General features: G+C 34.3%; 2 protein-coding genes and 1 pseudogene across 2 annotated transcripts; 1 reads left to right on the top strand and 2 right to left on the bottom strand.

The window, feature by feature from the left end:
* The first annotated feature begins 2,163 nt into the window (after window positions 1-2,163).
* LOC113735576 (xyloglucan galactosyltransferase KATAMARI1 homolog) lies at window positions 2,164-12,161 on the top strand. Its single transcript, XM_027262573.2, has 3 exons — window positions 2,164-3,598; window positions 11,589-11,633; window positions 12,109-12,161. The coding sequence occupies exons 1-3, from the start codon at window positions 2,164-2,166 to the stop codon at window positions 12,159-12,161; spliced, it is 1,533 nt and encodes a 510-aa protein (XP_027118374.2).
* LOC113735575 (1-aminocyclopropane-1-carboxylate oxidase homolog 1-like) lies at window positions 4,806-6,644 on the bottom strand (annotated as a pseudogene).
* On the bottom strand, window positions 12,097-15,142 carry LOC113735574 (auxin-induced protein PCNT115-like). The gene is made up of 5 exons (XM_027262572.2): window positions 14,885-15,142; window positions 14,514-14,714; window positions 13,686-13,858; window positions 13,501-13,603; window positions 12,097-12,582 (listed from the first exon to the last, which is right to left on the bottom strand). The coding sequence occupies exons 1-5, from the start codon at window positions 15,125-15,127 to the stop codon at window positions 12,247-12,249; spliced, it is 1,056 nt and encodes a 351-aa protein (XP_027118373.2). The 5' UTR covers window positions 15,128-15,142; the 3' UTR covers window positions 12,097-12,246.
* Window positions 15,143-17,232: the final 2,090 nt, after the last annotated feature.

The following is a 17,232-nucleotide window of genomic DNA, read 5'->3' as shown; positions in this document are numbered from 1 at the left end:
TTAAGTTGGTTTAATGGTGGGATAAATTGTTTAAAAAAAACTCTATGGGGTAAATTGGTAATGAGACTATAGTTTATGGGGTAAAGTGAAAGTAATTATAAGTGCTAAACATGTATTTTCACTTTAATTAACAAACTCCGTTAAGTTTGACCACTAGTTTTGGAGGTAAAGTGACTAAAAGATAACGTTAATGGGAAAATTGATAATGGTACCAAACGTTAAAGGGGTAAAGTAATACTAACCTTTTCTTTTATGCACTGATTTGTAACTGTCACTCCAATTGTTCCCGCTTTTGATTAAAAAAAATACTTTTAGGTACTAAAAGTACTTTTAAAGTGTTTGGCGAATAGCGTTTCATAAAATTAGGAGTAGAGATTTTGGTGTTAAAAGCACGTTTAGTAAAAGTTCAAATTTGGTGCTTTTAGAGTAGTTTTTGTGATTTAAAAAATAAAATATCAAATTTAATCATCTTATTCTATATTATGAACCAAATAAAGAGATAAACAATTTTAAAATTTTTAAAATTACACATTATCCAATACAATAAGTATATTTATTGAATTATATTTTCAAACAATATATTTAAAAGTTTTAAAACGGTTGATAAGTACTTTTATTAAAAGCCCTATTAGGAAAGTACTTTTCAATAAACTACCGCAATCCTAAACGCCCTTATATCTTGTGAATTTTCAAAAAAAAATGCATGATATTATTCTATGTGTGCTTATATGAACTGGATTTGACATATTTGGAAAATACTGAATGTCCAATTTTATTGTCAGTGTAACCATTCACAAATTTACTTATTAGTTTTAGTTTCTTATTACTTATTAGATTTTTTTGTGCCTAATATGAATGTATTATACCAAAATTATTATGCGAGTGCACTTACTCACCGTTTTTGTTCTCTGTTATATTTAAACGCATTTTCATAAAATTAATATTTGAAACTTATCTTAATGTACACCTCGTTAGGCAAACTCTTACTCGTATTATGTTGAGTGTTGCATGGTAATTGTTAAATATTTATTATTTTCCTCAATTATGATTTGATTCTTGCCAATGAGGACTGGAGGAAATTGTTAATTATCTTTGAGCTAATGTTTTTAAATCTGGATCAGTGAGTAAATTGAATGAATTTTTTTATAACGGTGTAAATTAGAGATTTAGACTTTTTTAATTATTTTGAAATTACAAAATTGAATGAAACTTTAAAAAAAAAAAAAAACTACTGCTAAAAGCTTTGCTTATAATGCATTGAAGTCTCACAGCTCAAGTTAAATCACTTTAAAAAAAAATTAAGGGCTTTGGGTGGCTTGTCTACTGATATTTTCAAAAGAATAAAATAAGATAAGTGCATCTTCTGTGATCTTTCCCTTCTGTGTTGTAGGTCAAAGCAACAAGTAACTCAATTTTAAACTTTAAAAAAAAAAACTTGAACTGCAAAACATGATTAGCCGAATAATGTGCTATTTGGAAAGTTTGAAACAATTTTACAAACAAAAAAAAAAGATTCTTGGCTTGAAACTTTTTCTTTTTTTTTTTTCTTTTTGGGATAGCAGTATAATGAAACCTTATTTATTTATTTAACACGTAGTAGTGGTATAACTAACAACCAATTGCAAAAGTTCTCCTTGCTAAAGATTTGAATCCTATGCAATAAATTGATGTCCTTTACATTAGTGAAGCAAGCAATTGGAAACCAAAAAATACAAAAGAAAAGGAAATACTTGAAGGGCATCGAACCAAAATATTTGCTTTCTTGATTCTACACTTTTCTATATAGAAAACTTTGTAGGTGTTAGCTAAGAGCCAGTATATTTTCCTACCTTGTGGACGAACTGAACAATAGCAGGAAATTACCTTCCAAAAGGAAAGCCAATTGGAGAGGCTATTTAGTCAATAGAATTGTGGTAACTTTCCAAATTTCAACACATAATGTAACTTTTTCAACAAGGAATAAGCAAAAAGGATCCTCGAAAAGAAGAGATAATCTCCATCACAAATACTGCAAAATATAACTTCAGAAAGACATAATTTGAATATATTGAGGAGCGCGTTGTGGAATCGAACTTGTTGTTGCATGAATTCTTGACATTGATCAGAAGTTCAATAGGCTCTGAGGCAAAAGAAGTGTGCATGACACCCTGCAAGAAGAAAACTATGGGGAAATCAACAGTTGGTGGCAAGTCCAGAAACAAAGAATTATTGTATGTTTTCATGACTTGGTTGGTGTTTTGTACTTTAATGCTTTCAGGCCATTATTCATCCTTGATTGAACTGACAATGAGTTCCACTTCGTTTCCCATCTCTGGAAAATCCACTTTTTCCCTTCCAACTAAGAGTTTATTTCCCATCAGAAATACCAAGGAAAATCTACCTGATGGTAAGAAAGATGGCGTACTTGATTCGTGCTCAGGTCGATATATTTATATCCATGATCTCCCTAGTAGATTCAATGTTGACATAATCAAGAACTGCAATTCCTCCCTGATTAAGTGGTTTGATATGTGCAAGTGTGTGATGAATGGTGGTTTCGGTCCTCCGGCCACGAATTCCAGGGACATCCTGCAAGAACATGGTTGGTATGCCACAGATCAGTTCTCGCTAGAGGTCATTTTTCACAACAGAATGAAGAAATACCAATGCTTAACCAATGAATCATCGTTGGCATCTGCAATTTATGTGCCATTCTATGCAGGTCATGATGTTAGTCGGTATCTTTGGGAAAGTAACATATCCGTAAGAGATGCAGCTGGTGTTGATTTTGCTGACTGGATCAGTAAGCAACCTGAATGGAAAACCATGTGGGGAAAAGACCATTTTTTTGTTGCAGGAAGGATAATTTGGGATTTCAGGAGAGAAACAAACAAGAGTTCAGATTGGGGTAACAATTTAATGCTATTGTCTGAAGTAAAAAATATGACTGTCCTGACAATTGAATCAATTCCCTGGAGCCCTACCGACATTGCAATTCCATATCCTACTTATTTCCATCCAACCAGTCAAGAAGAGGTAGAAGCATGGCAGAAGAAGATCACGCAGCAGAAAAGGCCATACCTTTATTCTTTTGTTGGTGCACCACGCCCTAATACGCAACGTTCAATTCGGGGTAGGATTATCGAGCAATGCTTGGATTCGAGAGAGAAATGCAAGTTGTTGAATTGCAATATCAGCTCGAATGACTGCTATGATCCAGGTCGTGTGATGGAAATGTTCCTGAACTCCAGATTCTGCTTGCAGCCTACGGGGGATTCGTACACTAGACGATCAACTTTTGACTCAATCTTAGGAGGCTGCATTCCTGTTTTCTTCAATCCGGGAGGTGCATATGGCCAATATGTATCATATTTGCCAAAGAATCACTCAGATTATTCGGTCTTCATTCCAGAGAGTGATATCAGAGAAGGCAAGACAAGCATAGAAGAGGTATTGCGAAAAAAATCAGAACAAGAAGTTGTAAAGATGCAGAAGGAGGTAATAAAACTGATCCCCAAGGTCATATATGTCGATCCAAGTTCTGGATTGAATACTTCTGAAGATGCATTTGACATAGCAATCAAGAAAGTTCTTGAGAGAGTTAATACAACTAGAAGAGGCATGAAAACGGTTTAGAACTTCATATTCTCATTTTCAAGGAGAGTATAGTTTACTAACATTTTTTTTTTTGGGAAAGATGTTAATAGTTATTAATTTTATGCCAAAAAGAAAGGCAAATGCATTATTTTCATAAATAATTCGAAATATTGGGATTATTGGAGAACCAAAAGAATTTATTACTTTTTACAGCCTTTTTTTTTCTTTTCTGAGATTTCTTGATGAAGGTATTTGTTCATTATTATCATTAAATGGCATCGTCTGCATTTGCTCTTATTTTAAGTTTTCTCTTTTTTGTTAGTGGAGAAGGGTTGAATTTAAGAAACAAGGAGAATAAAGGGAAATTTGAATCTAGAACCTCTAATTCTTGGAGTTTCAACTAATTTTTTATTTTATTTTGGTTTCTTTATATATTAGTTTAGTTATTTATTAGTTTATCTTTTTTCACCTTTAGATTTTCTAAACAATCTAATCTCAACATAGAATAAATTGAGGATGAGTAGTGTTATAAATTATTGAATAGGGAATGGTCCCCGTCTATACCCACAAAATAAAATAGAAAAGTTTCTTTTCCACCTCAGAAAAAGGGGTGATCATTTAGTTGGTTTTCTTTTTTATTTTTTGGAAACCTTTTACATAATTATTAACACAATGTCATGGCAAAAACAAAATCCATAACAAACATAGAACACATTCTAATATTTAATATGCAATGGCCAATATTTTAAGAAAAGGCTAATAGAATTGGGCATTTAGAATAGGGCTGGTCATTGCTCAGGTTTGAACTCAAATCGGACTGAAACCAACCCAGCAATTTCTTGAATCGGAATTGGAATAAGATTTTGGAAATCAGAGTCGGAACCATAACCATGATAAAAAGATTCAGGTTTTGGTTCACCAAAATCTTGAATTGGAATAGGAACGGGCAGTTTAAAACCTATGTTTTCAGAATCGGACCGGATAGCGACTCGGTCGAGGTCAGGGGTCAGAGATCAATGGGTTCGATCGGGGGTCGATAGGGGTCGAACTGGATGACGTCATAAATAAAAATTATTTAAAAATTAAAATATTATATATATAATATTTAATAATATGTTGATATTAATAAAGGTATATTCATATATATTTGATGTTTCAAATATATTTAATAAGAAAATACAAAGAAATTAGAACAATCAAGTAGCAATTTATATTATTTAATAAATATTAATAAGTTTAGAATTAAAATTATGAATTAAATTGAAAAATAACATCAAATTTTAGGACAATATTTATAAAGTATCAAATATTTGAGGTATATCAATAAGTTTTAATAATTTAGGGGGTCAAAACATAATAATAAAAAGTTTGAATTTTTTTAAAAAAAAACACTGTTGAACCGGAAAAATCGATTTTTTTCCGGTCAAACCTGATTTTTAACCGACTTTGATCGGATTTTAAATTCTCGATTTTTTAGTATGACTCGGACCGGCTACCTGGCCGGTTCCCGGTTCGACCGGCCGATCCGGTCCGAGTTTCAAAACAGAGTTTAAACCCGTTCAAACAGTCTAAAAAAATATTTGGTTCATGTGGACTAATAATGAGTTTGGATCAGATCTTCCAAATGTCACGATGTGACCCATCATATGGCATGGAGAAGAAGTTTTGGGCATATTCCGGAACTGTAAATTCTTTGTAGAGCGCAGGACTTTCTTCTGATATCAATTCTTTGAGTGGACCATACTTCCTTGCAGGTGTGGAAACACCACCGAAAAAGCACGGCACTGAAACTCTAGGTCCGATACGGTTTGCAAGCACCCTGTGCTCTACACTCTTAAACCTGTCATTCGAGATAATCTGACCAAAATTTGCATATTATTGACCATACGGAACAGGAAGATCAACTCTCTGCCATGAGGGGTAGCGGGAAAATTGATAAGTAAGTTATCTCAAATCTCTATCAACTCAAACCTGAAGAAGATCTCCAATATTAACTGTCAAACTTCCTGGGATGAGCGGCACATCTGCCCACTGGTTATCATACAAGACTTGGAGGCCACCAATTTGGTCCTGTAGAAGAATGGTAAGGAAAGAAAAATCTGTGTGCCTTTTAACCCCGAGTTTTGTCTGGCTCTGGACATGGTGGGTAGTAGTGCAATAGAAAATAGCACGATTCTGCACACCCCAAAGCATTTAGATTGTCCAGTTCCAAGCCAAGAGCTTCTGATAGTAACTCAAATAGAGTTTCTCCCAGTTTGTTTACATGACTTGCGTAATCAATTACTGGACTTCTGCCATGTGGTTTATGAGTACCAATGAGAATTTTTATAGGGGTCGAATGCAAGAATAAAATATTACATAGCAAGAGGATAATTTCCTTGAAAATGAAAGTCAAAGTCTTGGAATTCCTAGACAAATTAGGATTTTAATGAGAAAAGTTACCTGCACACTTCAGGCAATTCATCAGGTTCAACTTGGTTAGAAGCCGTCAATTTGATCGCCAAACAGTCATTCCAATTAGCAGTGCTTGATTCAAACAGATCCCCATTGCTAAAATGTCTCACCATTCTCAACAGATCACGAGAATAGTATTGCTTCTTCACCTCAGCATCTTGCTCGTGAAACCTGTGTGCTCCATCAATCATTTCATCCAACAGGCTTTGTGGAATCCCATGATTGATTACTTGGAAAAATCCCCATTCCTCCGATGCTTGTCTTATTTCATCAATTACACTATTGCTTTTATCTCTACCTTGTGTGGCACTGAGATCTATGACTGGAACTTGTACCTGGAGATGGCCAATATTCTTCTCCTCGATGAGCTCTTCAGGAGGCCGAATGAAGATTCTGGGAAGATTAGTAATCCCTGCATCAACAAGGCCTTTCACACCAGCTTTGCCATCATCAAAAGCCTTGAGCTCTTTGAAACGATCACTATCTACGGTCGAATGATTTGCAATATCTTTGGCGTTGGAGTTATCCATCCTTTTGAGGTCAAAAGAAATCAAGCTTTACTCGAACAAGATTACTTGATAATTTTCAGGCTTCAAGTATTTACACAAGTTCATTACACAAGTTCATTCCAACCTAGCAAGTTAACCGGACAAAATATATATATATATATATATATATATATATATATATATATATATATATGTATATGTATGTATGTATGTACATGCATGCATAGAGTATTGTATGGTTCTATTCAGAATATCTTAGGGATAATTTCAGAAACCTCCCTGAGGTTTTCAAAATATTAGAAACTTCCCCTAAAACTAGATAGGCAGTCCCAAATCCAACCCAATTCAAAAATAAAAACAATAAAAAATTGGAAGCTGAAGAGAGAAAACAACTTGATACCACAAATGCCCTCATTGTCTTGCATTATTGAAGTTACAGGTAAATGACAAATAATAACTGTCAATAGCAAATTAGCATATTTGTAGCTTCTCACACATTTACAAAGCATAAATAAATGAGCTAACCACACTGATTTGGCATCTTACTATATGAAGCAGCCCAAGTCATACAAGAAACATAGAATCAACTAAACATAATTTTGTAGAGGTTAGCAAATGAAGTGATACGAGATATAGAAAATTAGCTAAATATAATCTACCATACACAAATAACAACTATATCAATATAGACTGTCAAGGAATATTGAAAAATTTCAAAATTCTTAAAGACTAAACTGGTAGAGGCTTAAAGAACTCTTCAACTTTTCAGCAAATGTAAGAATCTAAAGCTTTCTATGCCATGTATCAAGGTTTCTTTGCCATTTATCAACAATGGTTTAAAGAGACTAATTGAACTGACTTGTTATACTTGGAGTTTTCTAGGCCGTATATCAATCACCATGTGCTGCCTGAATTTGGTGCCAATTTTTTCATGGCATTTTAGATATGAATTAAAGGAATATAAATTATAACCGTATTTATAACTACTTAGCTAAATTTGTCCATATAATTGTGAAATATTTGGCAACTTGTGTGGGTATTTAAGTCTTTTCGCCCATGATGATGTAAGAAATGATACCCAATATTCTGTCAGGGGAGGTTTCTGATATTTTGGAAACCCCAGGAGAGGGGAGTGAGACTGTTAGAAACCTTAGGGGAGATTTCTAAAATTATCCCAATATCTTAAGCAATTTTCTAAAAGCCAAGGGTGTTGATAGCATGTTGAAGCTAGCATTGCAAAGAATATATTACTCCATGGTGGATACTCTCCTTAGAGGTGACAAAAAGGGTGACTTGGGTAGATTTGGACGGATCATAATTGGGTCAACCTATTATATCCATTTAAATAAATGAGCATGGGTATGCTCAATGACCCATTTATGACTTGTTTGAAATTTTACTTATTTTTTTTAATTTTTTTCACATGTTGTTTGACCAAAAAAATAACGGTATATTATTGTTATTAGATTGGTAGGAAGTTCAAATTTATCTCCTTAACACTTACTAAAAATTTGTGTATAAATATATAATTATTTCTAAATGGGTATAAATAGGTGAGACGAGTCAACCCACTATTCAGCAATTAAATGGATAAAATTCGGTACTCATTTAGACCCATTTAAAGTTAATGGATGGCTTTGGGTGATTTATTCGTTGACAGGTTTGGACGGATTAATATAATTGGGTTGTAATTGACACCTCCAACTCTCCTTACAGATTCGGAATTGAAATAATTATTAGTTGTACTCTTGATCAGTAATAGTTTTCTTGATTAGTAGTAATATTCTTGAATTGAGTTTTTTTTTTCCGTGCCAAAAGCAGTGAAAAAGCCCTTTATAATAAACAATTTAAAATCAAGCCCTCTTTGTTAATTAGGCACCTAATCCTGTCACGTTCACAAATTTCCCATATTCTGAAGAAATTTGTCCAGGACATTGTATAAGCAGCATTGACTTTTAGAGATCATGAATATTTTCGATATCAGCCTGTGGATGCATCCACATGTGCGATGTAGCACGGAAGTACACACAACTCAACCAGGATCCATGTTGTATTCATATCGGATATGCACCAGCCATTTACTATTTAATATTTTTTATGCTTCGCAAAAATATATTTTTTTCTGATACAATTAGTTTTACCAATTATTAACTTCATCTGTATATCTCGCTATAGGCCCCATCTTTATCATTTTCTTTTAATCTTTTACAAGTGCTGAAGAAAAAAATCGAAATAATTGAGGAGTGGTGACCTGTTATTATCGTGGAGATGCAGATGAAGTATTAATTAGCTTCGGCATGCAATTATTAGAAATTTTTTAGCTACTCAACTTCATCTGTTGAAGACATTTTCCCATATCTTAGAGGCTATTGGCCTGTTTTATAGAGTCCAAATGAGGAATCATAGAATCAGCGTAGTACATAGTTCATTTTTTTTTTCCCGAAACGGTAGAAGTTTTTATTTCTACTAATAGAGAAATTACACTATTCAAGCAAAGGCTCAAGTTTTTTAAACGGTAGTACATAGTTCATAGCTGATAGAAATTATATGATAAAACACCAAACTGCAGGAGAGCACTGTATAACATAAATCTCTTACACAATTTTGGCCTTACCAAAACTGACTGTAGCACAATGCATGTAAGGGGATCGTTGGGAATGGCCTCAGGGTAGGAGGTTGACAAAAGAAGTCAAGAGATTAAGAGATACAATGCCTGCACTTATGGCTCCAAGTCCAGAGTGTAAAGATGAGCCATCTTGGACTGGAAATGCTACTAGAAAATTTTTCAGGCAAATTACACTTTAACCTCCTGTGGTATAATATTTTTTTACATAATCCCTTATAGTTTCAAAAACTATACATAACTCCTTCATGATTTGGATTAAAGTGTCAAAGTGACGGAAATTATCATTCGTAACATAATCTTTAAAAAATGTCAAAATTATCCTTATAAATACATGACACACTAATCTCGTATGATTTTATATTTTAGCATATAACCCCATTATGGTTTAATGCTTTACCATATAATCTCCTTATACTTTTCAAAATATATACATAACCCTCCTTGGTTAATAAATAATTTTCAATTTTGCATAAAGCTATTTTTGACTTTTTAGGTGATTCTGTTAAAAAATGTCGAAATTACCCTTATAAATGCATAGCACACTAATCCCGTATGATTTTATGTTTTAGCATATAACCCCGTTATGGTTTAATATTTTACCATATAATCCTCTTATGATTTTCAAAATATATACATAACCCCCCTTGATTAATAAACAATTTTCAACTTTGCATAAAGGTATTTTTGACATTTTAGGTAACTCTGTTACGAATGATTATTTTCGCTACTTTGACACTTTAATCCAAATCATGAGGGGATTATGTATAGGTTTTAAAATTATAGGGGAGTTATGTAGAAAAATACAAAATCACAGGGGGATAAAGTATAATTTGCCCAAAATTTTCAGTAAAATCTGCTGTCCAGATTGTTTGGGGGGAAAGGGACAGTGCCACGGTTTTCGTTTATTGTTTGGTTGCTCCGCAGACGAAGTCTGTCTACTAAAGACAGGTTAAAAGCATAAGGTGTTAAGATTGAATCTGATCTTTGTGAATTATGTAGAGGTGATACTGAAACCATGGAACATATGTTTTTTGAATGCTCAGTGGCCAAAGCAGTGTGGCAAAAATTGCAGAGGCTATGTTTGACATCAAGAGGGATGCTACCATGGCATAGTGAACTCGATTGGATCTGCACTCATTGGCCAACTAATTCATTCTGTGATCAGGTGAAGAGGCGGGATTTTAGTGCTGCAGTTTATCATCTATGGAGCGCTGGGAACCAAGCTTCATTTTGCCAAACCTCTATGACTACTGTAGCTATTGTGCATTCAACTCTCTCTGCTGTCTGAGATGTAGTAGCAAGTTGGACTAAAGTTCCACTGTCCAAAGACGATAATTGGGAGCAAGCTATGGAACTTTGGGCTGCCACATAGTTGTTTTAGCTTATGGATATGGTTTAGCTGATGACTTTTATTTTTATTTAGTTTTGTGAGATACTGATGTACATTCCTGTGTATACTCTTTCGTGCTTGATCAATAGGAAGTTTGATAGGGCGTAATTTGTTGTTAATTTTATGGTTAATTTTCCTCTTTGTCCTTGCCAAATATTGTTTTAATTGTTGAAATGTACTTATATTTGATATTTGGCCCTAATTACAGGAAGTGGAGCAAACAAGTGCTAAAAAGGAGACTTTATTGAGAAAAACACTCCACACATGAGAAGTTCTAAAAGGCATGGGAAGTTCTAAAAGAAAATACAAGTCGGGCTCCACAGGATGCTACAAAAAGGGATTTCCTATCTTTATGCTGAAAAGGGTGGACTTATACTAGGAGTTTTACGAGTAAAGAGGAAACTAAAAACAAGGACTTTGGCAAAGCTCCAATTCTTTGGCCCTTGGACTCTCAATTCAGTGGGGACCACTAGAGATAGCATTAGATTTTCCTTTGGCTTTAAAAGAAGACAAACGTACGGGAGGTTTTCTTATCACTAGTTTTAGGACTTTTAGCATAGTTTAGTTTTATTCTTTCTTAGTTTCTTTGATGGTTTGGATCTCAGTTAAATTACTTGGAGATTTTCTCATGAGGCGTGGCTAAGTTTCTCGTCTAGTCAAGGAACAACGGAGGACTTGGTTCTACTAAATTTGTGAGATCGAATTAGTTTTTATTTATTTCCATTATTTACTGATATTCGTCTATCTTCTGCTTTATGTTCATATGGTTGTTTTATTATTCGATTATCCCGGGTCCAGATTCTAGATTAATTCAATAACCTGAAGCCAATTAGGGTAGTTAAATCCGTAATTGTTTAATTATTCTAAACTGGTGGCAATTGGCATGATTGGGTTTGTATCAGGGAAATAGACAGGCTAATTTAAAGAAACCCTCGTAGCGTGTTGATTGGTTAGAATTAGGCTCTTCTAATTATTCATGCAATTAGGGAATTGAACTTCTATGGTCGTACCTAGGGTTATTTCCTGATTAGAGAAATAGTCAACGGTCGTACCTTGACTATCGACAAATTAAGGAAGAGTTGGTTGTTTATCGCGTGTATGACAACTATAACTAATTTATCAGATAGTAACAGGAATAATCCTTGCATCTGTGATCGAATTAAGTGAACCATCTCCGAAGTTGTCTCTTGGATAGAGTTCGTCCATTATTATTTTTATTGTGATAATTAGTTATTTGAGTTGTAGTTATTTTATTTTATTTTAATTTATTCCAAGTAATTTAGTTACTCTCATTTTCAAAAACCCCCCATATCTGGAACTTGAGAAGAAATTAAATTATCCCCAGTCCCTGTGGATTCAACTCTGCTTACCGCTATATACAGAATTTGCATTTTATTTGAGTAGGTATTTATTATTGCACAGGTTCGACACCCTGTCAAAGTTAAAAGTTGCTCAAAAAAATGGATTCAACTACACGGAAAATTGGGTTTTGCCTTTTCTTCTACGTAAAAAACCAAGCAGTCATCTTACATGACCAGATATTTTTTCATTAGAGCCTCAACAGTCAAGGCAACAGTACGACGAAGATTACAGGCTGTTGGAATAAATGCAACTTAACCCTCAACACAGCAAAATCCACCATCAGGCAGATAGCTGAAAGGAATTATTTTTACCATAATATGGTTACATCTTCATGTACTCTTCCATGTTGACAAAGGTGGAGTTTCAGAATTTTGCCAAGTGCTAATTTGAGGCCCGTGTCTCTCACCCTTGACTCCAGCCGAAGCAATAGATTCGAGTTCCGCCTTATCCTCTGCGGACAGTTTTACGGATAAAGCTCCTATATTCTGATTGAGGTTCTGAATCTTGGTAGTGCCGGGTATGGGGCAAACATCATTTCCTTGGTGATGGACCCAGGCCAATGCTAGCTGTGATGGAGTACAACCCTTCCTTGAAGCAATGACATTGACCTGCTCGTACAAGTTCTTGTTGTGCTCCAAATTATCTGCTTGAAACCTTGGCGAATACTGCATTGTGTGAATTTCAATGTTAAGCAACTGTAAAGCCAGAATCTGGAGGGGTTAAAGCACACAAAAGGAGTAGCCAACACAGACAATTAAAATTAGAGTAAATTTTATATACACTATTCATGATATATATGCTAAAGTTGAATTACAATTTTAAATTTTGCATAGTTATCGTTTATCCAACACTAATGGTGCATACATTGCTAGTGTAGTAAAGATTAATCCTTAAATTATATCAGAATAATTGAAAATATTGTTCGAAGTGTACAAGTGCAGAGAAATGAACAATGTAGTAAGGTGTTAAGAGTACTCCAGGTGGGAAACATCAACTATAAGACAAATATAAGGCGAAGGTCAAACTAGAAATCAACTATATATTGAACCATGGAGGTGGCACTACTACTAGGAAGTAAACTAATGACTAAGGAAACAACAGCTCAATATTGTAAATAACCGTTTCCTTAAAGATGCCATAGTTTCTTCCTGTTTTTATGTCCAGGACTTTCGCGCACTGCAAAATAGAACATTACCCATTGCTCTGTCCATTTATAATTTTCCAGCATGCAAGGAAAACCTTCTTTTAAGAAAATATCTAAAAGTTTGACAATGGTAGTGCCATCTTTTTTTTTTTTTTTTTTTTTTAATTCAAACTATATAAAAAGAACACAATTCCTATCCTGTCAGATAGGAAACCTTGTTGCGTCGCAGTTGACCAAAAATTCATTAAATTTGATCATTTTAGAAAAAGCTCAGGCTTGGGTATCAAAAAGTGCAGCAACATGTAACAGATAGAAAAGAATGGGATATTGATAAAAACTGCAGCTCAATGTGGAAAAAGTTGATGACTAAGAAACTCGTATCTACCAATTGTACACATACTACACCAAAAACTTCTATTCTCTTTGGATATGCACAAACCTTTCGGAAGTCACCTTCAGTCAAATTCTCGATCAGCTTTGGACCTGAAGAGAAGAATCCTTGTCCGAGTGGACTGTATGCAACAATCCCTATGCCAAGCTCTCTAAAAGATTACAACAAAATGAACTTAGAGCTTCATATTTCTTCCAGACCATGTAGAAAATGAGGCAGAATAAATGCACTACCTGCAAGTGGGAATGATCTCTTCCTCGACGTCTCTGGTCCACAATGACCACTCCAACTGTATAGCTGTTATTGGATGAACAGCATGTGCTCTTCTAATTGTTGAAGCTGAGGCCTCGGATAGACCTATGTACTTTATTTTACCCTCTTCAACCAGTTTCTTAAGTTCTCCTATCTAGAAAAATTGAGAATACAACAAACAAGAAAATGCTAAGCTGGTTTATCTTTTCCATACTAAGGCAGACAATTGAAATTATACAAGCATAAAGTAAAAGTAACACTAATTCAGTGCAGCGAACAACTTTGACAAAGTATACATCCGACTGAAATCAACACTTGGTAATAGTGTAATACGCAGCCAATAGTACTTCTCAAGATGATATTGTTATTAACCCCACTGGTTCACTTGGCTCTATTGGACCATGCAAACACAATGCTTCTGTAGCATCAATAGTGACATTGTTGACTGTTTCTAAATAATACTACTCAACTGAAATGAAAGGAATGCACAGGTCTTCTAGTTCTAAAGGAAATATGTACAATGTATGGCATCATATCCACCTGTACCTCCCTCAACAGGGCTGGCAAAGCTAAAATACCTGTGCACGTATATATAAGACAAATAATTAAGTTGGTTCATTTTACTTTTTGAGATGCCTGGTGCTAAACCAGCTTTACTGAAATGAAGATTAGTATGTACAGTAGCCCATAATGGTGAAGAAATTGTTAAGAACATCAAAATGAACTATTCTCCTTAATTTGAAGTTGATCAACTTTTCATTTTATCAAGAATGTGGTGGAACATAAGAACAAAGAGAAATGGAGCAAACCGTGACTTCAATGGGCACGCGTGTATCGATGCGATGTTGATAATAGAGATCAATGCAGTCCACATCAAGCCGCTTCAAGCTGGCTTCACAACAAGCCCTCACATAGGCTGGATCACCACGTACATCAAATTTCCCATCCTCGTAAGAAACTGCAAATTTCGTTGCTAGCTCCACTTTTGCTCTCATTCCTTCCTTCAAAGCCTAAAACCATGATTTCATGCCATTAATTATGTAGGACATACAAATAAACTTGAGGGGGCTAAGTGAGAGAAGCATATATATTCATGGGCTTAAGTGTGATTTACCTTAAATATAAAGTCACAAATCTACTTCTCTTAAGCAAGAGTAATTTAAAAAGGCAAATATGGTACCTTACCAATGAGTATTTCGTTAGTGTGAGGTCCATAGACATCGGCGGTGTCCAGATGGGTGATACCTCTGCTAATAGCATGGTGGATGAGCTTGATCATGTCGGGCTCGGGCTTGGGCGGGCCGTAGAAGGCTGACACGCCCATGCAGCCCAGCCCTTGAGCTGAAACTTCACAACCTTGTGAGCCCAGCCTGATTCTTGGCACTTTCACTTCTGCTGGTGCTGCTGCTGCTGCCGCTTCCATTTTCAGACAAAAAACACTGACACAGTGGAAATGGAAAGAGTAGGACGGAGCAAAGTTGACTGTTTTAGCAAGTGCATGGTGCTTTAGGAATATGGCTTTTTATGGATGAAGTATGGCCGGCTGCTCTGGTGGCATTAGGGAAGGATTAATTAATGGCCATGATTAAGTATGTCAGAAATCATTGTTAAGAAAAGAACTTCTACTAAGCAACTCTGAAATTTCGATGTGGTTCTCCAAAGTAGCAAACCATCTTAATTTGGTTCCTCAAATTGAAAAACTCTCATATTGGTCCGACAAAATATATATATATATATATATATATATATATATATATATATATATATCAATTTGGTCCGTTAAAAAAAGAAGGCTAAGTAGTCGTACTTTATTTAATGCAAGGATATTTTAGAAATATAGTAAGTTAGATTTATTTTCCAACAAGGTTAATTAATTTTTTTAAACTGCCTGAAAAAAAATCAAATTTACCAAATTGAGAAGAAGAAAGTACAATAATTATTAGGAAATTCCCCAAGAAGGGCGATTTTTCTACAGTAATTGTTTCAATGATATCAATGTGATATTCGCTGGCTGTGATTTTGATGTGCACTAATTTTAAATTGTAGGCTTGTAGATTACGTTGGCATTTACATTAATGATTAAACGGTAAGTTTGTATCAAATTCAGTTGACAATTATATAGAATTGTACACTTGTTACCTGAAAGGAAAACAAAAAAAAATTGTGCATTTGCGCTCTAAAATATTATATGTATTGAGTTGGAATTCAGTTGACCATTAATGCAGGCCCATGTGCACGTATACATAACTTAAGCCTGCAATGGAGGGATTCTGGCAGTGTATCGATTGAGCTAATCTTTTAGATCTGTAAGCATATGGACAAATCCTGTCACGCCTCAAATCCGGAAAGTCTAGAGGTGGTAATTAATATGGATTGAGATCTATTTATCCATCCATATAATCCATAATTAAATGGATTTGAATTATTCATTTATAGTATTAGTTTTAAATGGTTGATCAAAATAAAATCATTAAATTAAATAGATTTATATGGATTATCTACAAAATCCATATATATCCATTTACTTAAAAATCAAATAAAAGAAACAGAAAGGAAATGACTAAAAACCATATATTTCTTGTTGCATGTTTTTCAACTCAATCCCAGGCAAAGAACCCAACTACAAATACTCATCTTTCAAACAATCATTCTCACAAACACCTAATATGCATGTGACATTTCTATAAATACTCATCTTCAAAATCCATGGCCGGCATTCAGGCAAATGTAGCTACACATTCACCAAACAGTAACTTTCGGACAAACATTAAAGGTGAATGGTTTTTGAAGTGATGGATTTTTTTTTTCTTTTTCCTTTTCGTTTCTTCCGAACTTCTTTCCTATTGAACCCCAAAATTGTAAGCTGTGTAATACCACTGTTGGGAGCTTAGATTCGAATGTTTTAGGCAGCTGCTTCCTTTGTGGCTCTTCATATGATGACTACTCTTCACGATGCCGATGCAGATATTGTAGGATGCTTGTCTTAGTCTGTGATGGCAATACAAAAAAAAGTAACCAAAATATTTAAATGAATTATAAATGGATAATTAGTTTTTATTTAATCCATTTAGATCCATTTATTAAACGGATCTAAATGGATTGGATAAATTTCATTCACCATCCATTAAATCAAAACCAATTATGAACAATTTATCCATATTGCCACCTCTATCGGAAACCATAGAAACCAAGTCCATAGGTCGGATCTGTAACGTCATACATTGTATCTGTGAAACCATTAGCGTGTTTAGATAATAGATTATTTGAGATAATTTTGTAAAAAAAAATAAATTTACTGTAATACTTTTTAGATTATATGATGTATGTGAGTTAAAAAAGTGGTTGAAAATTTAATATACATGTTAAACACCTTATTCTATAATCCTTAGAGCTTTATTACCAATCTATTTGTGCACCAGTCAAACACCTTATTCTTTAATCTCTAGAAATTGATCATCAGTCTATTTATTTTACTCTTAGTTTTCTAAGGCGTAAACGATTTTCCTTTCTTGAAGGACACATGGATTG

This window comes from Coffea arabica, chromosome 3c (genome assembly GCF_036785885.1).
Source record: "Coffea arabica cultivar ET-39 chromosome 3c, Coffea Arabica ET-39 HiFi, whole genome shotgun sequence".
NCBI lineage: Eukaryota > Viridiplantae > Streptophyta > Magnoliopsida > Gentianales > Rubiaceae > Coffea > Coffea arabica.
The sequence above is the reverse complement of the archived record's forward strand: the minus strand, read 5'-3'. Positions and strand labels throughout refer to the sequence as shown.